The sequence below is a fragment of the Lampetra fluviatilis genome, chromosome 37 (assembly GCF_964198595.1).
Source record: "Lampetra fluviatilis chromosome 37, kcLamFluv1.1, whole genome shotgun sequence".
Classification (NCBI taxonomy): Eukaryota; Metazoa; Chordata; class Hyperoartia; order Petromyzontiformes; family Petromyzontidae; genus Lampetra; species Lampetra fluviatilis.
Genome location: NC_136311.1, coordinates 2,646,330 through 2,672,344, shown reverse-complemented (window position 1 = coordinate 2,672,344; position 26,015 = coordinate 2,646,330). Strand labels below are relative to the sequence as shown.

General features: G+C 47.8%; 1 protein-coding gene across 16 annotated transcripts in view; it reads right to left on the bottom strand.

The window, feature by feature from the left end:
- The window catches only part of AUTS2 (activator of transcription and developmental regulator AUTS2), a 259,132-nt gene that overhangs the window by 203,446 nt on the left and 29,671 nt on the right, over positions 1-26,015 (bottom strand). For 15 of the 16 annotated variants that reach the window (XM_078873546.1, XM_078873547.1, XM_078873548.1 and 12 more), the window contains exon 2: positions 5,249-5,746. The exons of the other annotated variant lie outside the window; for it this stretch is intronic. In XM_078873546.1, coding sequence (XP_078729672.1) covers positions 5,249-5,746 — 498 coding nt within the window. The remainder of the gene's footprint in view (positions 1-5,248; positions 5,747-26,015) is intronic. 16 annotated transcript variants of the gene reach the window in all.

Sequence of the window (26,015 nt, the reverse complement as noted above, 5' to 3'; positions counted from 1 at the left end):
TGATGATTGCTTGTGTTGCAGTCGAAACGTCGTGAGAATTTTATTGTTTAATATTTTTATTATTTTCCTTCTACGTGACTTTATCGAAAGAACCAAGAATATGGACCTCTCACCTGTACACATTTATCAATAACACTGAGGCTTTAAAGGGAAAAACAGAAATAATAGGCACATGTGCTTTGACGACGGGCCATGGCCGTAAATATATATTTTAGTTTTGATTTTTTATTATTATATATTTTTCGTTTGAAGGCTGCGGTATTATTGACGATCATGATTTGTTATTGCGAGCTCTTGTTATTCGAGCACGACTGCCAATGCAGGGTCACCAAATCACGCAGCGTTTGTTAAGTGCCGGACATATAATAGGCACATGCCGTTTATATACGTGAAAGCGACGAACAGGAATGGTATTTGGATAAGGGCAGTTTTGGATCCGTTTTGTATTTTGGGATTTTTGATTTAGCTCTATAATGTACTCACGTGAAATGCCTTTGTGCTGACAATCACGTGTTCCGCATCCACAAGAGTGTATTTTACCAGTCGCGAGACAGCAGGACACGGAGAATCCGTGGTGATATGAGGCCACCGTACCGATGAGGATCCCGTAATTTACGAAAAACGTTCGCACCGACACGGTGAGTGGCAGATGCCGGGAGGAATTAGTCGCTCCTGAAAGAGATCAAGAGAGCCGTGATGTTTTTGCAGATTTCAGGATCAACGGTGTCGTAGATCGCGGACTTCAGGAGGAGCCGCGGGGAATCCATGGATGATTGGAGCGCTGGTTTTAGGAGGTCTGCTGTGATAAGAAACTATGAATCTGCAGTGCTTCAAAGAACATGGGTGATTAATTGTATAACGTGGCACTTTGGTACACCCGAAGTCTGGAATTCATAAACTAATAACCATGTGCCAATAAACTGAGAGATGACATTTCTGAATGTAAAAAAATAATCAAACTAAAATCGTGGTTTCACAAGCACACTCACATCTGAACCTTTTTCCCGGGTTAAAACCAAAAACCCATCTCATGATCTGACAAGCAATATCAGATGACAGCCAATTCAAGTATTCATTAAACATGGCAACCAGGATGAGCTGGTATTATGTCGCTTATTGTTAACAGTGCAGTGCTTGCTGTTACCAGAGCAACAGATGTCATTTAAATACGAACAGTGTTATTTTTTTCGTATATTCTCCAAAACGACAGGTATGATTTGTGTTATGCATTCTATGGTTTTGTGTAGAACTAGGACCTGTATCCTACAGAGAGTCCTTGCCGATAAACATCGGGCAATTCACCAGCATCAGTTCCAGCACAGCGCCACTGCTAATGAGATGCCAGATGTCAAAACTGGTCCGGAGTTTGCTTGTGCTGAGTCAATGCTGCTGGTATTAGCACACCCTGAAAGCCGTGTGGCTGAAGGAATGTGTAAAAAAAATGCTTGTATTTTTTCTGTGGGGGGCGAGATATGCTTATGTGATGTATAGTCTGCTTATTTATTGTGTTACTTATATTCTCCTGAATGACGCTGATGGTTATCTCGTGTTGTGTAATGTTGGCTTGTTGACAACATAATGTCAACACATGCATGACTGATGCTGTGAGTTTGTCCCCGCTGGTTACTGAAGGGAACACGCGGCTTCCTCTTCAAAGCCATTCTATTCATTATCAGTCTCCAGAGTGAATGGCAACCTGCATTTTGTCTCTCTGAACAAAATTGCTTCACTTCACGAATGTCCCATGAATGTTGAATATTGCTCGAGAGAAGCTCCAGCTGCAAGAATAATCAAGACATGTTCCCCAGCAGCACCTGCTCAGATCAAATCAGAGGGCAGCACACTGGCCAACAGCCCCTCTCAATGGGCAAAGGTCATAGTCATTTCCTGCCTAAATGAGCAATGAGACAATGCTCATCTCCAGTTTACAGGCCTGAGACAGTGGTGGAAATTATACATTCCTATGGCGAGGGCGAGTCTATCCATAGGACAAACCCACTGTTTAAATTCCCTACAAAGTGGTATCTATTTTATCGATCCCAGCTGGATGATGCGCTGAGTCAACCTCCCCCCAGCCAGGATTTGAACTCGCAACTTTCTAATTGTGAGCTACTCGCTGTGCCATCCGGCCGTATCTCCACCAGTGTGCAGCTATCCACCCTGCCTAAACCCTCCTCCATGTTACATTGCGCATGGCAGCCATCAGGTGGCTCAGCGGGAGGGCCGGTGGCCCGCGATTGGAAGGTTGCGAGTTCAACTCCTGGCTCAGGGTTGACGTGGCCAATTGGGAGCGCATTTGCCGATTGCTGCAGAGGTTTGTGGTTTAACTCCAGCAGGCTACCTTGGGTGATGTACTGTATTTCGAACTTCTTTCGCACCGTACGTAGCCAACCGTGCTAATCGGTGTGCATTCACTGTAAAATAATACCTCGTCTGCTTAACTGATGGTGGACGTCAAAGATCACGTGACGTCATTCGAGCAGTCCATTGCGTTGGGCCATCAGGGTCTAAATTTGACTAATTTGAAAAATGACACCACAAATTACTAAATTGGGACACACACAGAAATCGTCGCCGCCTACAGGGAAAACTTGGCAGGAGCCTCATGAAAAAAAGACAGTCTCGAGGCTTTCCTGCGTAAACAAGAACAATAAATAAAACGCACTTTGTTTGACAGAATTAAAATGGTTACCTATATTAATAAATGTAAACACGAGGGAGTGTAAACACACGGTGTTTTGAAATGAAAGCTGCCCAGTCTCGCACTGCCTTGGGGACCACCTGGCACCCAGCCAGACGCGCGCTATGAGCAGCCTAATTACCCAATGGGGGGCAGGCCCCTCCTCGACCACAGAGACAGGGCCCACCGCTGACAATTGGAAGCGTACCTTGAAATCCACGCGGCGATATAAACGCGGGTGTCAAGCGAGCTGCGATCACCTCCCCTTCACGGGGACATTGTTTACAAGCGGCGGCATTGTATTCATGCGTCGATTGGAAAACAACTAGGCGGCTGTTTTACATGAAAAACATTGATGTGCTCCACATCCACTGGCTAAATACCATAAGATATATATTATTACAACATTGCTTGATTACCTAGGAAAGCCTCACTGAGTCGCAAGCCTTTCTTTCATTTTGTGTTCATTTTTTGTTGTTGTTAATTGTGCAACACTGCAGAACACAGCAGCAGCAGCAGCAGCAATAGCACCGAATACTTTGTTACTGATGAATTTGTTGAGTTTTTTTAAAGGAGGGTCCAGCCAAGATTTCGCAATGGGGAGCCGCCAATGTTGCTGCTGTTTGTAATCCCAATTGAGCAATTTCCAGGTCATTTTGCGGCAATGGGATGTTTATTCAATACAGTACCAATTACATCATAGCTTTTTTTTTAGCTATGGGACATGGAAGCACCCAGAGAAAACCAAACTCCATATCAGTGCCTCAGCCATTAGCGCATCGTATTAAGAACCCAGCAACCCAAGTTCAATTCCCGCTCATGGCCAGCATCAGTGAAAAATATCTGAACTGGTTCTACGCCTCCACTAGGTCGACTCAGCGTTAAATGAGTACCCAGTGCAGTGCGTGAACATCAGAACTGGGGAGACAAAGGTGGCCGGGCAGGGTCCTGGCCACACCACCGCCTCTCGTGTGCCATCTCAGCTTACCCAGGCCTGTTGGAGCACTTGCTCCAACAGGAGCACTTGCTCCAACAGGCCTACATGGGGGGTCTTTGTTGTATTCCTTGTCTAATTTACACCTCTGTATGAATTCCTATCTATACGCTAATAGCAGTTCTAACATGATCATTAGTTGGGGGTTGCAATCTCGCCCAGGTCCCCCTTGAAAAAATAATGTATTTCTAGGCATTCAAAATAACTCAAAGGGTTCCCCTCCTTCACATATCCATCCCTCTGCATTAAAAAAAGTCAAACATTTTTTTACTCAACCCATTGGCCTTATGGGCGTGAATTTTAGCAGCGTTGGTTCAATACCAAAAAAATCCCGGACCGGTTTAGAAATTCTATTCTCATCAGTCAGCCTTGCTTGAACATATCATGGCGAGCTGCCGGGTGTTCATAGGCAAGGACCGTCTCTGTTACTTTGTATAGGAACTTATACTTGAATATGGGCAGCACTTGTGATGCTTGTCATAATACCTCCATTAGGCATTGCAATCAACGAGTGGGCGACAGAGTGGCATGGTGGTAACACGTGTGCCTCACAGTACGAAGTTCCTGGGTTTGATTCCCAACTAGGGCACCTTTGTCTAATGAGTTTGAAAAAACTGTCCCTGTTACGTTCTCCCTCTGTCCTGCGTGGGGTTTGCCGCAGGTTCCCTGGTTTCCACCCATGGCTAGAAACCACACAAAGTGACTGGTTTCGTCTAAACATCACAATGCTGAAAAATTACCTGAAAATAACTCAATTTGGATGACACACTGCAGCAGCATCGACCCCTACTTCAAAATCATAACATGACACCCCTTGAAAAATTATTTACTGGGTAGACAAGGGTTAACAAAATACAGTGATGTCTAAACCAGACAAATAAGTAACATAAAACCCACATATTCTTGGTCCTTTCGGTAAGGTCACGTAGAAGGGAAATAATAATATAATAAAAATAAAACATTATAAAATTCTCACGACGTTTCGGCCACAACGCAAGCAGCCGTCCTCAGATGAAGAACAAAGCTGTCGGAAAGACAGCGTCCTAATGACAGTGTCCTAATGACAGCTCTGTTCTTCACCTGAGGATGGCTGCTTGCGTTGTGGCCGAAACGTCGTGAGAATTTTATTGTTTTATTTTTATTATTTTATTATTTCCCTTCTACGTGACTTTACCGAAAGAACCAAGAATATGAATCCCTGCAGTCACGAAAGCTTTAAATCGAAAGTCATTCTCTCTCTTGGTGTTCAGAGTGGTACCTTAAATCCAGGTACAACTGCGAAGTAATGCGTCGATGTCTACCGGACTAACCGTTTGGCCCCATCCACAGTGTGCACTGCAGATCACAACAACACACCCACTCACCCCTACTCACCCACCCACCAACTCACTCCACCCACACTGCAGGTCACCCCACTTCCATGTCTGCTTCCTGCGTCGGAATTCCCTCCCATCGTCTCCTTGCCGAGTGCTCATAATAAAATAATCATCGTAACCCTGTTGCCGAACGCACGACACGACGGCTGCGGATATATAAAGAGACGCGTCACAAAGCACCCGCACCGTAGCCCATACCTGCTGGCTGGGCCTCAGCAGCTGTTTCTTCCTTGCGGGCTTCTTATCCGGCTCTTTCTCGACATCCAAGCAGCTGTCGCCCACCACCTTGTTCTCCTTGTGGTCACCCAGAGGGCCTTTCTCTCTCTTGTGTTTAGCTGCGGCGAGGAGGCCCTCTTCGTTGAGCTCACGCACCGTGTCAGAGTTCACGGTAACTTTGCCCTGAAACTGCGAGTCGACATCTTTGCTAAGCACTGCACTGAATTCCATCTCCTCCGTGTGCTGCCGCAGACCATTTCCAGCTGTGTCGAGGTCCAATTCACTTTTTAGTTCCGCTTGTGCAACTTCCTCCTGACCTAAGAGCTGTAGATTCCGATCGGCGCCCAGCTTGGCCAAGCCCGGCACGCCGCCGACGCCGGCATGCTCCAGCAGGGCACCGCATCGCTCGCCTTGCCTCTTCTGCACCAATCGCTTTTCCCGCTTGGCAGCTCGTTCGTCGGGTCTCAGAGTGAAGTCGCTCTACAGGGGACACAACCAGAAGACAGCAGCACGCAGACGCTGTCAGCAGATCGCTCGCAGCCGGTGGCCGTGCTGCCCGCGGCCCGTCGCGCAGCGCCGCGGAGGCCGCCATGGTCGGTGGAACGTGCTCGCTTGCGAAACGCCCTCCCTACCCCGTGGGCGCCGAGGTTAGCATCTCCTGGCTTGCCAGACTGTGGCAGTACAGCAAGTGGGTTAATTTCCAACTGTACAAGAATCGAGCGTGACCTCCCTCTCACGCACGAGATGGACGGCCGGTGACATCCAAAAGGACGTGCGGGCTGCCAGTTATAAAACAAAATATATTCTACAAGGACTGGGATGGAGCTGAGATAGTAAGTATGCACATTGTTGGTTGTCAGACACTGTACAGATAGTCACCCTTGCTCAGGACAGCGATCATTTTAAGAATAAGGGTATTAAAGCAGTTATATTTATTTTGACACCTAATTATCTGCTATGATGAAATATAAGACACGTTTTGCCCAGAGCTTGCCATGTTAACATGTAAACCGTTCATAATGAGTCTGCGTTTACTTTTTTAACGTTGGTCTCAAAATGTTTCGACTCGACAACACCAGTTCACAAATAATTATCGCTTCATCTTGTTCAATTTATCAATGTTGATACGTGGCCATTGCCGTCACAACACTCTGATAATGATCGATTACACCATTTACTTAATTACAAGCGCAATGGCTACAAAGCTGACACCACGAGCTCCACCACCAACCACGGTTGAACGTTAGCGGCGAGTTACATCCCAACCATTCCAATGACCTCCTTCTCCATCCGTTCACCGACTGCACAATGACTCACGTGGTGAAGTATGGTCAATCACCCCCAATGTGGATTTCCATCACTGGCTCGGAGCTGCAAATGGGGGATGGGTGCCGGCCGCCTCATTGCGAGCAGGAAGTCACGGACTTGCTCTCTCCACTGCACCGGCTTGGTTTACACCGCCTCCCGTGCCCTCACCCACTTCTTCCCTCTCTCATTCACCGTCACCACAACTAAAGAGGTAGACACTTTGGTGGTACCTTAAATCCAGGTACTATCGCGAAGTCACGTGTCGATGTCTATGGGACCGACCGTTTCGTCCCATCCACACTGTGTTCAACCGCCGCACTGCAGGTCACAACAACACTCACTCACCCCTCTAGTCACCCACCAACCCATCCACCAAACTCACCCACTCACTCCATGCACACTGCAGGTGTTTCGTGACCGCGTCGTCGCACGCGTGCTTAGCGACGCCCTTGCGCACGGGGCGCACCATCATCGGGGGACTTTCCGGGTTAAACTTTTGAACGGAAAACAAAAATCTAATCTCACCACTTATTGCAGGCACAATGAAGTGCTTGTTATTGTGATAAGAATGTTTATTTATTCTTACACCTGTTTACCCAGGAAAGCCTCAGAGTCTCAAGACTCTTTTGAAAGAGGGTCCTGCCAATCTTTTTTTTCCCACAGTAGGAGGGCGATGTTGGTCCTATGTTGTGATCCCAATTTACGTAATTTGTAGGTCGATTTCTCAGGATTGGGTCAGTTGGCTAAGAGCAGTCACATTTTATGCTTTGCAGCTGTGGGAGGAAACCATAGAACATGCAGAAATTCCATGAAGATCAGTAGAATAATATACAAACGCCACACAGAAAGGCAACGGTGTTGGGGATTGAACCTAGCCTAGGTCCTTGTTGCTGTGAGGCACAAGTATCACCCGCCGTGCCACCATGCCACCCAACAGATCAATCTAAACTCACTCCATTCCTGCCGGCACCACCCCTCTGCACCCCATCTCTGGATGCCGTGCTCCCCGCGTCTGTTGGGGCTGCGGATCTGCAGCAAGAGGCCCCTTCTGTGCTGCTCGCAGAGCATCTCCGCAGGGGCTCCTAAATTGAGCATCCACTCGGCTGCCCCTCTCCTGCCCAAGAGGCGGCACTCCTCGCCGCTCTGCCGCTCTGCACACCATTTCCAGTCACCATCGTGGCAATGGTGCTGGGGTGTTCAGCTGTTCTGGGCATTGTGCCAAACAGTTTATAGTTTAACCTCCAAAATGGGCAAACCACGTACACAGAGGACGTAATGACAATTTAACGCATCGTGTAAATGAATGGGGCTCCCCTGGCAAATATTTAACTGGAATGCACAGCATTTGTGACACTGTCCTAAAGAAATCTGATAAAATAAACACCGTAATTTAAGATTTATAATAGTTTACCTAGAAAATGTCACGAAATAGTACTCTTACATACAAAACATGCACCATTAATGACACCGTGGGCTTGGCCAGGACACGCCACGGCCAGACGGTACACGATGGACGGTGGTCAAGAACAACAACCGAATGGCAGCCAAGGAATGGAACACGTCCTAGGGGACGCAGCGATGGGACCGGTTCGTGTGCGGGTGCCGGGTGCATCGTTGCATGGCAAGATCGTGAGAAGTGGTAGCGGCCTGGGGAGGAGGCCTTCATCCAGCAGTGGATCGACCATGGCTCGTGATGATGATGACGGTGACCAAAAAATCAGGCGTCAGAGGCTTCATCAACTGCTGGCCGAGTCAATAATTTAGTCAAAGTGATGTCCTGCACACTTGAGCATTGACGCGGTGCCCATCTCCTGCTTATAGCTCGAAACAAGTGGTGGGAATTCCGCATTCCTATGGCAGGTATCAAGCCTCCCACCGTTGACCTTCCCCACAAAGCGGCACTCACTTTATTGCATCACAGGGATGAGGAGCAGGAAAACCTCACCCAGGATTTGAGCTCGCAACCTTCCGATGCCGAGCCGTTTGCCCTACCGCTGAGCCACCCGGCTAGACTACCTATTAGAGCAATTTTAATGCATATCTGACAAAACAAAGACAAGCGGTAGCTTACTGGCACCGATATAACGTGCGTAAAAAAAGACAAAAGCACGCACACACACACACTCTGCACTCTTCATAAAACCAAATGCAGTAGCAAAATAAATGGCACACGCACATTGTTGGGGCAAGTGCTGTTAGCGAGCCCCTATGAAAGGCTGGAACGGCACATAAGGGGGTGGGTGGTCAACACCACACCTGACAGCCTTTGTCTCCCCAGTAGCGATGTTTACACACCGCACCAGGTACTCATTTGAGGCTGAGTCGCCCTAGGAGAAGCCCAGGACTGATTCAGATAATTGTCACTGGTGTTGGCCGTGAGCAGGAATCAAACTCGGGATGCCAGGTTCGTAGTGCAGTGCGCCAACCGCTACACTACCGCTCCCCACAATGCATATCTGAGTAGACACACAGTTAAAATGCGCACTTAATGTTTCCAATCGCCAACAATGTTACAGGTAACAACGCTTCGTAAATGTAACCACCAGTAATTTCCCTGGAGCTATGACCAATGAGTTGTTAGAACTTTCTTCTGATGAGGGTAGTCAACTCCCAACGATATTTTTCCGGTAAAGTCACGTAGGTAAAAATTTAAAATTTTAATTAATAAAAGTAAAATAAAAATCACGACGTTTCCGAGGCAACACAAGCTGTCGGGCTGTGACGGTTCCACCTGAAGACGGAAGCTTGTGTTGCCTCCGAAACGTCGTGATTTTTATTTTTATTTTACTTTTATTAATTTTAATTTTTTACCTACGTGACTTTACCGAAAAAACCTAAGAATATGAATCCTTGCAGTCACGAAAGCTTCAAATCTAGAACTCCCAACGAGGTTCGCAGATGATCATGGGCTGCTTGCGCATACAGGACTCCCTGTATGCGCAAGCAGGGAAACGAGTCCCAATAAGTGAAGGAAATCACGTCCTCTTGAGTAAGTGGGTCCTCCAACTGTCTCAATACATTCCAACACATCAGGAATGGGTTATTTCATCATGAAAGAAGCTGGCTTACATGACACTTCAGAGGCAATGTATAAGTAGACAGCAGCTCAACCATATTTGCTTTAATGGAAACCCTTTCACAGACTCTTGTGGTGTCAAAACGAATAAGTGATAAGGCTAATGACACTATGTTTCTATATCAACGAGACTATTAATACCTTACACGGCATGATCATTGCAACGTCACTCTTCATCTCCAGGCTCCTTCAAAGTTGTCAAATGTAGAGTGACATTTATAAACATTTGCAAACAGCGAAACGCAGACACCACAATCTGCGGTCGCTTTCAACACCAATTGAAACTAAAGGAGCGTTTTTATTTGTAGAAATATTGTACTTATAAAGAATCAAAAGCACAGCGAATTAACTTAGCTGCGGCATTAAGAAGGCATTAAAATTATCCTCCGGTGGGCTTATTATCTCGTGCAATCATATTCCCTTTGCTATGGCCGATCACACTGCCGGCAGAGCGGAACTCTCCTCGAGCCGCAGAGCGGCGGGGATTGTGTCTGACAGCCAAACAAACCCTCATTCATGAGGCTAATCCCCATAATCCCCCCCCCACTCCCAGCAAGGCACTGCCTCGGTGCACCGCACTGCAAGCTGCCACACGTGTGGGTGCTCTGCAAACGCCGGGTGACGAGGTTCGCGCCGGGCGCCAGTGGCCGTGCTGCACGTGGCCTGCGAACCAGCGGAGGGTCGGTGGATCGCACTCGCTCGTGTGAAACTCTCTTGCCTACCTACCCCACCCCCCCCCCCCCCGTGGGTTGTCCAGGTTGCCGTCTCCTGGCTTGACTCAGGTACGGCAGTACAGCGAGAGGGCCGAATGCACAATCCGTACGGATATTGAGTGCTGTCGCCGCCCCTTGCACGCGTGGGTTTTCTCCGTGGCACTCCGGTTTCCGTCCACGCGCACGGACGCTCGTGAGTGGAGCTGTTGGCTAAACATCCCAAACAAGAGCGGCAGAGCTTGGGAAATTCTTGGCGCCAGTTCTGGTTGCTTTCCTGCTTTCTCTGCGGTTTTCCCTTCACTTCTGTAGAGGAACATGAGCAAGTGTCTGCCGGAGATGAGGAAGTTTGGTACAAACATTAGGAGCTTGTAATGCCTCCGTCAAATATCTGCCCCTCCACATGAAAAATAAAAGTATATTTTACAGCCTTCTGGGAGTACTGCAATACAGCATCTGGGCCGGTTTCAACATTCAATTTCCCATCAGCAAAGTCAGCCTCGTTTTGAACCAATGCTGGTGAACTGCCAGACATTAATAAGCAGGGGCATATGTGACAAGCTTTGTGTTTATGGTGAAGATATACAGAGGCTTGGATAAATCCGAGGAAATATACTTTGCAGAGGGTCTCTTTAAAAAAACTGGTTTTGGAAGGAATCTATACACCGAGACTCATCTTATTACAACGACACGACATTGAGAGTGCAACAACGACATAGCCGGCCAAGTGGCTCAGCGTTAGAGCAAGTGGCTCGCAATCGAAAGGTTACGAGTTCAAATCCTGGCTGGTGGGGGTTGACTTGGCCTGTCATTTCCCTCCCTCCGGGGATGAGGGGCTGAGCCCCTATCAATTACAGACGGATGCCGCCACGCCAGCTCTCGTCAGCAAAGTGGCAGCCTCTCTCTGTGTAAAGCGTAATGGGTTTGTATACAATGTTTGTCAAGTTGAGCACTACAAAACCCTCGCGAATGCTGTTTCAATGACCATGTAATTATTTCGTAATAAGGGGTCATGTGACGGTCTGGGTCATATTTAATAGCAAATAAACACCGTCCACGGTAGCTCGGTGCAGGCTGTTGGACTCGTACAGCGATTACACAAAATTAACAACACTATCCCAGGGCAATTTGAGACAAATTGCCGTGTGAAACAGTGAGTCTGATTTGCCAATAAAGCAAGACACAATTCATTATCTACTCATCATGTTTATTAACTGTACACTAATTTAATAAATTCCGCTAAAAACTGAAAAGTGCATGCAGAAGCATGCAGAGATGCATGCTCGGAATTGCGAGACACAAACAGGGACAGGTGGAGTGGAGAACATCCGCAGGGTAATGGCATCATCTGCACTGTGAATGTCGGTAATTAGGCTGGGGCAGGCCTCGTCACGGTCAGAAGGGACGACGGTCAAGAACAAGAACGGAGCGGCAGCCTCGGTATAGAATGAGTTCTAGAGCACGTCCACCGAGGAGACTGAGCGATGAAACCGGTTCGTGTGCAGGTGCAGGGTGGATTTTTGCATCGCAGGATCGTGAGGTGGCGGCGGCGGCTTGGGGAGGCCTTCATCCAGCAGTGGATTGACCACGGCTGATGATGTTCCACCAACTAGTTAAGTTGGTAGTCGAAATGACAAAATGGCAACACACCGAGTTCTTTTGAGCCGGTGGTGTGGATCACACGGAGAGCTTCTGCACACACAATGTGTGTGTTTTGTTGATACTATCCACGAGGGTTAACAGCCATGACGAGCGTGAAGTTCGTGCACAGACGCCACCGTGCTCAATTACATTTACACTCGCTCACAGAAGTGACCTGCACACAGACGGTGACGCCGACGATGGAGTAGCTTTTCACGGTACGGTAAATTGATGCCATTTATAAATCGCACGATAACGATCGATTCAGTATTTTTGTAACTTTCAGTTTGGGGTTGACAACTTATTCAAATCGATGTAACGCGCGGCCGTGAGCGACGGCGAGACGACTGTTATGACGCGAGCGACGCCGCACCTCTGCGATGCCCGGCTGGCAACTCGCTCTGCCGAGCGGCGAGGACGTCCGCCGTTCAGTTTTGAGCTTCGTTTCAGAAACGTCGATGCATCGCTCCCGAGAGGACGACCACCGGGGAGACGGAGCAATGAGACCAGTTAGCGCGTCGGTGCCACGCGAATTGTTACATCGCACGATCATGAGAGGTGGTGGTGGCTTGGGGAGGCATTAATCGAGCAGTGGATTGATCATGGCTGATCTGGATACATTTATCAGTGTTTAAAATGGTTTAAAAGTGCATTGCTTTGGCTAATTCAGAAGACCCTACCAACTTACGTGGATATGGAACCAGTACAAATTATTGATTTTAAAATCACTCTGAGTTAAATCTCCCACAACCTGAGGAGACATTACACAGTGTGCCGCACTGCATTTTGTAATTAGTCTAATGGGATCACACCGAATCTTTTCCGCATCCATCAATATATATATCCACTCCAGTGAATACGCAGCATAGGCACTGCGTGAGCGGCTGACCCACCCCTGACGTGCGTCTGCTGTACGGCGCACGCCAATCCAATCCGCTACGCTGGCACTCTGTGGAGAATGTAGGGCCTGGGTCAAGCGGCGATAACAATCCAAAGCGTCCACCGCACTCGACTCAAAATCGGCTGCGCATGCGTGTGCCGTTTCGTCAATACGCAGAGAAAACAATTCCTTGAAAACGTGAGTGTCAAACGACAAGCGAAGGTGGCACCAGGTGACGCAGCATCTGAGCAATGCCACAGGGATGCTGGATCGTGACTTATTTTCACAAAAGCGCTGAGCACAGGCACCACAAGCTCAAAATGTCAAGCAGTCAGCAACAAACGGTACTGTAAAAGTTGTAATAGATAAGAGTTGGCACGTTTCTTGATTTGAGCAAGGTTATTGTAAGAGCTTGGGGGGGGGGAGTAAATGAGAGAGAATTCCCAAGTGAACAACCACGGGGGAAGAAGCAGGAAACGAAGTGTTGTGACAGTCGGTGTGGTGAGTGAAAGGGCGAGCAGGAGAGAGGGTGAGTGTGTTGTTGTGGCAGGCAGTGTGGTGAGTGAAAGGGTGAGTGAAAGGGTGAGTGAAAGGGTGAGCGAGAGAGAGGGTGAGTGTGTTGTTGTCACCAGCAGTGTGGTGAGTGAAAGGGTGAGCGAGAGAGAGGGTGAGTGTGTTGTCACCAGCGGTGTGGTGAGTGACAGGGTGAGCGAGAGAGAGGGTGAGTGTGTTGTTGTGACCAGCGGTGTGGTGAGTGAAAGGGTGAGCGAGAGAGAGGGTGAGTGTGTTGTTGTGACCAGCGGTGTGGAGGATGAACAGAGTGAGGATGAGATGAGACAGTCCTCAAGACGACTGGAGGAATCAATGCGTGACGTTCAAGGGAAGAGTAACCGCGGGAGTAGCGATAGGAGAGTGATAATGAGGTGACTGACTGCCAGTGAAATTGATCCAGGATTTGACTGGGAGTGAGGAGAGGGTTGCAGTGTGAAGGTGATGCAGATGAACACAACTCGTCGAAGATGCAAAGGGTTAGGGGAGAAACGTCCCAAGCTGCCATGCCCGGCCACCTTGTTAATGTTCTTCAAAGCGTACTGTGTATAATGTATTAATTATTACGTGTTTTATGTAATATAGTGGAATCATTGTGTTTTTTTGTTGAGTTTACTATCTTTTATGTAATGTGTTGTATGTATTATGCATTGTATTTATTAAACAACTGACATTGATCAAATGTGTTGAATTTGTTGGTAATTATACTTGTGCAGCACTGTCAATGCAGCATCACCAGATATATCGTGTTCACGATGAGGCTCATGTATGGATGTAGCACAAGTACAACATGATGTGCTGTGTTTCATGCAATGTACCGTACGCACCGCATTATGCATTTGCGGTTTGTGTTCCGCATCAATGAGGCGCGCGTGTTTAATGTATCGTGAGTATGGCATGCACTGTGCAGTGTACGTGTGTGTTAAATAAAAATAATGATAAATACTCACCCCTCTGCTCCCACAGTCCGCCCTCCCTCTCGTGCCATAATAACATGGAGCCGACCGTGTTCGCTTTAGCGATAACGCCGACTCGTATATACAAACAAACAGATGGATATTCGTGCAAAAAAAAGACGCGGTCGTTGGAAAGACGGAACCGCCAGATATGTGCAAGACGGACGGACACGAGTCCAGCCAGCGAGCTCTGTGCAGCGCCGACGACCAATCACAGCCAAGTTGCCGATAAATACCCTCCCCGCTACACCGGCCGCGTGTCAAAGCGGATTTGACTGTGGCTGACAGCCAGCGTCGAACCATTCCTGCCAATTCAACTACCCGAGTGCTGCGGCCTTATTGGGCGACACACCCAGCAATCAGGGAAGATGAGGCGCACGGGGTGGATTCTGCAACGCTTCCCAACTCGCGTCGCCTTCGGAACAAGTGCTTGATTCGTGATAATAGCGGTTACGCTTAAAACCTCAACGTGGCGACGTGATGGCACGCGACGGGCGACGTCGAAATGATGTCACAGCAATGGATGTCATCTGGAGTATCTTCAAAGGGCAGAGGGCTCTGCCACCCATGGCGCTACGGGGCAGACGTTAGCTCTCGTTGAACGGTTGCATTAGGACGCCGAGAGCATCCGAGGGCAGTGTGACGTGACGCAACCGCCCAGCCAATGAGCGCGCATGCTGCATTTGCAAACTGAGGTATGGGGCCTCCACTTCGCTGGATTTTGACACGCTCACCTAACGCTCAGCCTCAGCAGATGGTTAGCGCCTGTCACGATGCGCTCTGGGCTAACAGGTCGTTCAATTGATAAGCACCCAAAGCGCTCTGCCCATTGAATGCACCCCAGGAGGCGAGCGAGAGGGTGTAGGAGTGTGCACCACCACAGGTAAGGTAAATCTTTCCAACCCTGGTTTTGCATCTAATTTTGGCACTCACCCTTTAATCAATGTGACCGGTTTTCTCTAGGGTATTTCCCTAATAGCGACACAACTTCAAACTAAGGTTGTATTCATATTGGATCATCTGTACGAGAGTTATCGTGACCCCCCTAATGCGGATGGACAGAGTTCACTCATTCAGACAGCTTTCAGCTCGAGTTGCAAAACGAGCATGCGATGTGTGCGGATATAAAAAAAAATGTGCTCCACTAATTCAGCTGCTGCACTGAGAGATGTAATCGAACCAGAAACCTCCGGATTGCAAATCCACTGTGGTAAGCGTACACCACGATAACATTCCTCTATCTCACAATTACAACTGTTACAACACCGCCATATAGAGTAACTCTGCCAGAATGAAGGGCATTAAGTAGCAAACATTCGTTTAAGATCAATCAATGTTCGCCTACCCAAGGGCGTCCGTGGTTTTGTGGCTCGCGTTTCGCGCTGAAGATGTCCCGGCACGGCAGGTCACTCGCTGTCGGGAGATCTCATGACGCGAGCACCCACTGCGGTGTTGCTGCTGAAAACTCTGTAGGCGACTGACCTCACAGCTGCGCCAAATAATCGTGACACGAATCCACGTCCAGATTGACTCCCATACGGGTAAAGACACCTTGCGTGGGAGTCATTTTTACTCATTTCTAAGGCGCGCTTAAGAGAGCACTTCGGCGGCATTACTGATTTAAACACTCGAACACGTGACAATTTAATTTGTTTGGCTATGTCGAGCGGTGGAGGGTCTTACAAACACTAATTTGGCCAGAGCAGTTGATGCCCTGACCCACAAATGAATTACGAAACATTATGGCTGTGAAACCGCACGTGTTAAGGTGGTTTAATTGTTGTCTTGTATGGTTGATTGCCCGGTGTCTCGGGCCATGAGCACTGCACACACTCAGCGCGTTGAAGCAGATTCCAAACACTGCCGCCACCCTCCCGCTGATTCTATTAGCAGCTCTCTGACAGCCGAGGGCAAGGGTCAACAACTTGCATACGTCTAAGCTTTCTCTCCAGGCAGACTGGGGGCGGCCGCACTCTCACACGGCCGCCGCTGTGCAACAGGGTAACGTGTAACGGCACTTGGGTCAATCAAGAGGACACTTCACTCACTGTGCTCTTGAATGGTAAAAAAAAAACCAATTGCTAAACTGCCCCATTCACCACCGCATTGACAATTTCTACGTGTACACGGTAGTCAAACGTCATAGTACGCAAAGAAGCGTGGAGAGACGAGAACTCCATTGAGGGACCGAAAGAGGAACACATGGGCTAGAGGAACATGTCCGTGTTAATGACATTATTCAAACTTCTAATATTAAGAAAAGTGGGCTTGGGGAGGCGTTCATCCAGCAGTGAAATGATCTTGATTTAAAGCTTTCGTGACTGCAGGGATTCATATTATTGGTTCTTTCGGTAAAGTCACGTAGAAGGGAAACAATAAAATAACAAAAATATCAAACAATAAAATTCTCATGACGTTTTGACTGCAACACAAGCAATCATCATCAGGTGTGATAATTTTATTGTTTTATGTTTTTATTATTTTATTGTTTCCCTTTTACGTGACTTTACCGAAAGAACCAAGAATAGTGAATTGATCATGAGCGATGATGACAATGACACTAGTAGCACGAATGCTTGGGCGCTCTCATTTGGTCATATAAACGACAGCATGAATTTAATATGACGATCAAAGAGTCTCGCTATATCACATCAACAACCTTTACATCTGTCACTGGCAATTGCCAATTCCACACCTCTCTCCCATTTTGGTTTAGTCTGTCATGGCTATGCAATGTCCAGAGATGCCGTTCAAGTGTGACACGACATCAAACTAGATTTAATTTCAAGTAACCAGGTGAGAACCCAAGAGACCAAGATAGAATCTCATTTGCAAGATTCACCTGGATCGCTAAGATGACAAAAGTAATTGTCTGTATTTGTGCCATTACACGGAATGCATCGATTGACAGCCTGGACAGCCTCGCAAACAACATGTCCCATCACAAGGGATTTTTGCAGGTGAAATTTTTAAGTAAAAATATAAATTCTGGTGGTTATTATAATCTACTATCAAAGTTTCAGGGCCAGTGGTTACAGATGTTATGACATCTTCAGATACTATTTTTGGATCATGTTCCAATTCAAAGCCATTTTTACAATGCTCCGTTATTTTGTATTCTGCCGCTACGAGCAATAGCTACTGCTGCGGCATGAAAGTCTTTTCAATAACTCATTGATGTGTAGATGCCACCATTCATCAAAAGCGAACAAGTCCATTGCTCCGGGGGCTTGGAGGTCACCAAATATCCACAACGTGCAATTTAAATTTCATGTCCAAAGAACACGTGATTATACACGTTATGTGCATGCGTAACCTGCCAATAGGCGTGTGAAAAATTAAGCAACATTGCTGCTGTATATCGACTATCTTCACTAGCTTCTAATGCAATCCCTGCCACTGCTTAAAGGCTGAGAGTTGGTATGTGGAAACCGGTGTTATAATGTGGTAAAACAGAAACTGTCAGCAAAACATGTAAAGATGAAACATGTTATAACTAAAAGCGTCCGACCCGCGGGTTGATGTTGTCATTATTTTTGTATACCTTGTTTTACCAGGAGTTGAAATAAACTCAATGAGACGTATGAAATGTCACTGCTTTTTTTGTTGTTGCAAGGGTGACCTGGGTTATGTTACAACATATTCAGAAAGAATGCCATGACGTACTGCCTGCACCTTCATGTTATAAATAACAGCAAGCAGTTCTTATGAATGAAAGTGAGTGGGGCTTTGGCAGGACAGGTCTGGCTGATGGACGACGCTCAAGAATAAATAAAGGAGTGGCAGCCAAGGAAGAGAACGCATCCAAGAGGTCTACCAGGAGATGGAGTGATGACACCGGTTGATGTGCAGCCGCGAGGTGAATTTCTGCAAAGCAGGATTGTGAGAGGTGGTGGCGGCTTGCGGAGGCTTTCGCTTCACACAGCAGTGGATTGATCATAGCTGATGATGATGGCTCACAAGGGCATGTGCCGTGAGCGCAGGGTCCGTGAACGTTTGTGAAGTGGTAGCGGCACACAGGGCCAGTGCTGCGAGCGAACAGCTTCACTGGTGGAAACGGGCTCCAGGCAGTACCAACCGAGCTTCCAGCTGACACAGTACAAAGCATTAACAGCTGAAAACAAATACTGCGTAGCAATAAGTGCCGAATCCAATCATATTAAAGCGAAATCCAAATACAAGTTAAAGCACTTTGCTGCTCAAATGAGCAGGGAGCATCACATACTCATCTCCTGATTACAGCCATAAGCCAGTGGTGGGAATTTCACGTTCCACTCAGGGCATACATTACTCAAACTCTACTGGAACCGGTAATCGACTCTGTTTGCCGATTATCATTTAACAAGCCTACCACTATGTTGCTGACCATTGGGGCCAAAGAACCAGCCACAACAGGAAGCCTATCCAGCCAGGGTGAACAACACTCACTTGGCTGTTCGGCCCCAAAATCATAACAATTTGACTGTCGCTCGAGTAAAAACACAGAGCTGCTTCAACTTGGAACGGGCTCATGGGTGCCGCAAGTCTCGACGCATTTAAATCTTTATTAAGACTCGCGAGCACAACATCTGCGACTGTTACCCGCGAGAGCACATGCTACGTGAACCGGCGGTGCGCACCACTTCGTTATTTACGTGTGTATTTATGCGTGTGGCTGGGTGTGAGATTCACCGCATTAATGCATCCCGTATAAGTTATAGATTTAAAATATCTATACACGCGGCATCGTTACGCGTGCGCTGCACGCGCGTCAATCGACTCTGTGAACGGTCTGGCTAACGAGACGTTCCATCTCGGGGGAACAACCCGGATGAAATATTTTAATTCAAAAATATAAATAAAATCAATGTTCATGAGGTTTCACTGGGTTCATCCCTTGGTGCAACCGCCGTCACAGCACAATCACACTCATTTTAATTGCTTTTGTAAGCGTTAAGTTCAATATAAATCATAGTTTAACTTCACTAAAAACTAAATTAGGATGATGCTAAACATGAAGGAATGGTTTAGATTATTTACATATGTAGATGTCAAAATATGTTAAAAACAAAACACAAGTCACACAGAAATAATGTTGCAACATAACTAAGCACACAAAACGCCCCCACCCCCCCTTCAGATATCAGTCCCTCGACATAGTACAATGTTTTTTTTTATACACATCCATCAGTCACACGGCCTTCTGGGAATGAATTCTTTCAGCGGCGTTGGTTTAATGCAAGTAAATTGTAGACCGTTTCAACATTCAGTGTCTCGTCCACCTCCAGTGCACAGTGTCGGTGCGTCTGTCACATGCTCGTCAAGATAATCTGACATAAACAGACGAGTTACGGTGTGACCAGAGGATTACTGCCTTGTTGACACCACGCTGACAAAAGCGTTAACCTTAACCAGAGCAAAAAGAGACTGGCGGCAGCTGACATGCGCTTCGAGTGTAACGCACGCCGGCTTTTAAATAACTAATCCCCAGCTTAGCAAAGCAAAACAGAGGGCAAACGGAAGATTTTACGCGATGAAATAAACGCACACATAGTCAGCGTGAACAGATCACAGGCAAAAATGCTCAATAGATTTCAATAAATCCTTCTTCCGTATTTATGAAAGCACCGCTTTCCATCGGGACAAGAGTACTCAGTTTGTGCTGGGAAGTCAGCAGATTAGCTCACGTAGGAATGCAACATTTAGATACTCAGCAATGCCACGCGATGAATAACACTCGGATACTCGTGCAGACAGAGCTGTCCATACGACTCTGGGCTGGATTCCCATTTCTGTGCAAAGCAATCACAGATTCACTCCACTCACTTGCTCACTGGCGGCCAGTTGCCTTCTTGTCACTCTTCTATCGCTACTGCCATGGTTACTGTTCCCGTCCTTCTCCCAAGTCGAGGACTCGGTCTATCAGACACTCACTGTTTCGTCTCATCCATACCTGTGTTCGACCAACACGCTTGCAAGTCACAACAACTCACTCACTCACCCACTCACCACACTGCAAGTCATAACAACGCACAGCACACACTCACTCACCACACTGCAGGTCACAACAACTTACCAACTCACTACACTGCAAGTCATAACAACGCACACACTCACCCACTCACCACACTGCAGGTCACAACAACTCACCCACTCACCACACTGCAGGTCACAACAACACACTCACTCACCCACTCACCACACTGCAGATCACAACAACACACCCACTCACCACACTGCAGGTCACAACAACACACTCACCTACTCACCACACTGCAGGTCACAACAACTCACTCACCCACTCACCACACTGCAGGTCACATCAACACACTCACCCACTCACCACACTGCAGGTCACACCAACTCACTCACCCACTCACCACACTGCAGGTCACAACAACACACTCACTCACCCACTCACCACACTGCAGATCACAACAACACACTCACTCACCCACTCACCACACTGCAGGTCACATCAACACACTCACCCACTCACCACACTGCAGGTCACACCAACTCACTCACCCACTCACCACACTGCAGGTCACAACAACACACTCACTCACCCACTCACCACACTGCAGATCACAACAACACACCCACTCACCACACTGCAGGTCACAACAACACACTCACCTACTCACCACACTGCAGGTCACAACAACACACTCACCTACTCACCACACTGCAGGTCACAACAACACACTCACTCATCCACTCACCACACTGCAGGTCACATCAACACACTCACCCACTCACCACACTGCAGGTCACACCAACTCACTCACCCACTCACCACACTGCAGGTCACAACAACACACTCACTCACCCACTCACCACACTGCAGATCACAACAACACACTCACTCACCCACTCACCACACTGCAGATCACAACAACACACTCACTCACTCACCACACTGCAGATCACAACAACACACTCACTCACCCACTCACCACACTGCAGATCACAACAACACACTCACTCACCCACTCACCACACTGCAGGTCACAACAACACACACTTACTCACCCACTCACCACACTGCAGGTCACAACAACACACCCACTCACTCACCCACTCACCACACTGCAGGTCACCTCACTTCTCTTCCTGCTTCTTCTCTCCCACCGCTCCACTTCGAAATTCCCTCCCATGGTCTCTTTTTTCCCTCAAGCTCTCGCAATTACCTCCCGCAACTCAATGGGACACGCGTTCACTCTCGTCAATTACAAGTGTTGCTTGTGGCTGGCCACTTCTTGACGTGTTTGAGCGCTCAGAAGCTCTGGTTTACAAAAAGTAAATGAGCGCTCACATGCCGATGCACATGGGGGGGGAGGACAGGGGCGCCCCCTCCTGCCCATCCTCTTATCCACTTCACCCACATGACCCACACGAAATGTAGCGTTCAGTGCCAACTCCATTGCCTAGCATCGCTCCATTCAAGAACACAATGTGCAACTGCGTAGCAGTGATCTGTGCAGACGTATGGATAAGGTAATTATACGGATCAGACTTCGGGAAGAGATAAGACGAACAGTTATGGATTCAACGGTTTACGCCCATCAAGATTCAATACGAGCTGCAGCCTTGCAAAGTCTCACTCAAGCGACTGCTGGTGGGAAGAGCTTCCAATAAAGCGACATCTCGAAGGGCTTTGGTCTCCTGTTGCAGGCTGACCATGTGTGTTGGAAGAGGTGGGCGTACCCACACTTTACCCTACTGCACGTGACATGCCAATCGACGATGGTGATGCCATCTGTAACTGCTAAGTGGACAGAGACCGGTGTTGGGAGGGGGGATTTAAAAAACGTGCACCGTTGTTGGAACTGGCAACCTCTGGATTGCAAGTCCAGTGTGCTAACCTCGACACCACCACTGTGGTGGTGTCATGGTTACAGCTGCCATCGAGTGGCTCAAGTGGGTCACATGAATCATTTATAAATACAGTGTCTATATACATAAACACAATCTATTCTCACACGTGAATTTATGCCGTGTATCATAAGCTTCTATCAACGCACCGATGCTCATACAGATGGCTCAGCGGTAGAGGGAAGTGGCTTGCCATTGGGTGGGTTGTAGAGTTGAAATCCTGGCGGGGGGGGGGGGTTGACCCCGCCATCATCCCTCCGGGATCGATAACACAAGTACCACTTTGTTGAGAAGTCAACGGTGGTCGTCCTTCGGAGAGACTCTCCCACCAACACGAGAATGTGGGATTTACCACCACCGGCTTAGAGCCGCGACCATGGCATGAGCACCGCCCCAATGCTCAAATGTGTCGGAAATCACCGTGAGCTGCCCACTTTACTCGTTCAGGAAATGTATGCGTTTTGGAACAAAAGTCTACGGGGCCTTCACAAACTGCCGGTTACACAACAAAGCAATTACCGCATTACCGAGGCATTCGCACCGAAATGGTCAATGTGATAAATTGCCAAATTAATTAGTTGGCAATTAGGTTAAATCTAAATCAGTGCTGTCAGTCTCACATGAAACACAATGGAAACAGTCTGTGGCTTCCAATGGGTAAAAAAAGCCTTTGGGATCGAGCAAGGAGGGGGGAGGGGGGTCTCCTTGGGGTCCGAGTTGCAAGGGCGGCTGCGACGAGTAGCGATATGCAAGTAAACAATCGTAATCATCTCCACATTCGTACGACGCTCAATTAAAAGCCTCACCAGCTCATCGTCGTCCCTTACGTCCCATCTCTTTTCAAACATTCCAAGGGGCACCCCCCAGTGGCAGCTGCTCCTGTGCATCACAATGCGACTTGGGACTGGGCCTGCAAGTGGGCATTCATCTTGGCGGAGGGACGATGCTCGCAGACTGGGTCCACGCTGACCCCGTGTGCGTGTGCGAGCCGTTGACGTGGGCTCACGCACGCTCCGGCTGCCAAGCGGCAAAGTCAGCCTCGCCGCTTGCCTGGTGCACAGCGGTCCCTTAACACCACCTAAGTTGCAATGTCGAGAAACTAGGGTTGTTAAGCAATAAACCGGTCATCGTCTTCTGAATCGATTGACCGTTCCGAGTCAGGAACCGTAATTTTTTTCTAGTGGCGTTGAGACCCAGGCGCCGATTGGCACGTATGAATGTACCAACAGCAAGGCGGTCCAAGTCACCGCGTGGTTCCTGTATCCTCATTTCTGGGTCACAAGATAAAGGCGCAGCCCTGCAATCCATCGAGCACCTTCATGTTGACTGATAACGTCGCTCCATCTCCGAGGCAGATGTCCTCTTGGACACATTCCGTTCCTTGGCTGCCACTCCATTGTAATTCCTGACCATTGTCCATCATCTCTTTCAGCCGTGATGCTGACTTTCTAAATAGTTTGTACAATGGCACGTGTTCCTCTTCCCCTCTCTTTGATTCACTCAAATCACAGAAGCTACTCCAAGGGCCTCACAAAATTCACTTGCAGCCAATCAGTATGCCATGGCAATAAAAACAATTAGCCCAGGTTTGCAGCTTTTGTGTACACAGCCGAGCAGGGGACATGCCATCTGCCTCTCTCAGCCACAGCACAGCTGTGCACGACAGTTTAATAAGGCAGACAGCATGACTCTCATATATAACAGCCAGGCCATTAGAAGCCCGCCTGGCTTAGCACCACACTTGGACAATGCATGGCAATCACAGTGTAGTCGCTACATGTCGAGGGAGCTGCCACACTGGTGTTATGGATAGCGCACTAAACTTTCAATCCAGACGTCACCGGTTAAAACTCCATATTCTGGCCCAGCAGTTAAAACAACATGCTAAGGGCCCCCCCCCTCCAGTAGCAGCTGTCCCTGTGTGGCACAAGGTGACGCAGCACCGGCCTGTTAAGTGGGCATTCGGTTGCCAATGGGGCGGGGGGTGATGATTTTTGCACGTCATCCTGATTGAGTAATTTGCGATGGATTTTTCAAAAACTCATACAATCTCATACTCATACATACTCGCACACTCTCGGCCGTTTAATCTCTGTGGAAACAGCATAGTAGGGGAATATTAACTGTTCTGAAAGCAAAAGCACCAGTACACGTTTGGTGTTCTGAGAAGTTCCGGTGTGGCGTCCCGACGTACGTCTCCACCACTGTTTATATTTCCAGTTCACATATGCAGAACGATGCGCAAACATTTCCCTCAGATATGTATTAGAATACACACATTGGGGGCATGCAGTTGGCCTTGGCTGTTCCCTGCAGCAGCAACATCAGTATGATGTGCCCTACTTTGATTTGGATCAATGCCCAGTGCCTGCGGCTTGTACTTTAAACCATTTTCCTGTAGACGTCTAATGTAATAACCACCCCTCGCATATGGCATCGCTGACACCCCGGAGGATTTGAGGGCATTGAAGTCTAGCCCACAACTGACACTCCGACGCATTTAAGACACGTCCTATGGGGTCTGAAGACAGGCTGCACACAGCCAATCGAGAGGGAGCGCTTACGCTGATGATAAACAGCGTGCTTGATGAGGGTTCTTATGAGGTGCTGTGAAGGCTGCCCGCATGTGCTCCATTTGCTTTCGGTGACGTGCCCGGGCCCCAGCCCCCCAGCCCTGCGCTCAAAGCAAACGTGTCGACAACTCCACGGCAAGTTAGTTTGGTGATGCGCTGTGTTTTGTATGGATTAGATAGACCCAGCCTGGTTGCGGGTTTAAATCCTAACTTTATTCAGCCCATCGTGCTCTTTGTGGACGATAAAAGAGGTACCACTTTGTGGGGAGCATAACAATGATTGTCCTATGGATATATTTATCCCCGTAATAGGAATGTGGAATTTCCACCACTGGCTCAGGGCTGTAAACAGGATATGAGCACTGCATTAACGCTCACCTAATGGACGAAAGCACATGGACGCTTTTGTTCAAGTAAAAAGTGTTTGTTACACTTCCCATCAGCCATATGGCCTTCTGGGAGCAGATAACTTCAGCAACATGGATTTCAATGCGATTCTATTTACATTCTGCCAAAAACGGGTAAGCTAATAATGTTAATTTTGACACTGAATGGCTCACCAGTGGGCGTACTAACCGTTTTTGTCAACAACGGCAGCTTAAGGATTTGAGTGTTTTATGGAAAACAGAGCCACAGAGAAAGTGAACGCAATGTGAAATGGTCTGACGCGAAGCCAGGCCATCACCCACATGTTCAGCACAGTGATTGGCATCTGTCCATTATCACATCCAGCAGTCAATCATTGCCCTGTGGCCATCACTTGCCTTAGAAACCAAAACCTTATGCACTTCAGATAAAGCTTGTATATACACACACAGTTGGTGAGCATAGACCCAAAGGTCCACATCACATCAAGTGGCCAACAACAAACAGCATTCTCAAAGTTGTAATAAAACTGATTATTTTGTGATACTGCATTGGCAGTAGAGCAACAGTACAAATAACAAAAAAAACATGTTTGTGAATAATACTGCAGCCTTCAAGGAATATAATAAGCAATGTTTTAGACAATAGCCCCATTTCATAGCTCATAAAAGCTGCGCATTACACAATTTCCCTTCTAAATGTTTTCAAAAGAGCAAACACGTGAGTTGAATTGAGCAAGGATGTTATAAGAGGTTGGGAAAAGAGATTACGGGAGGGGATTCCAACGTGCAGCAGTGGCAAGGGAAGAAGCAAAAAGAGAAGAATTGTGACCT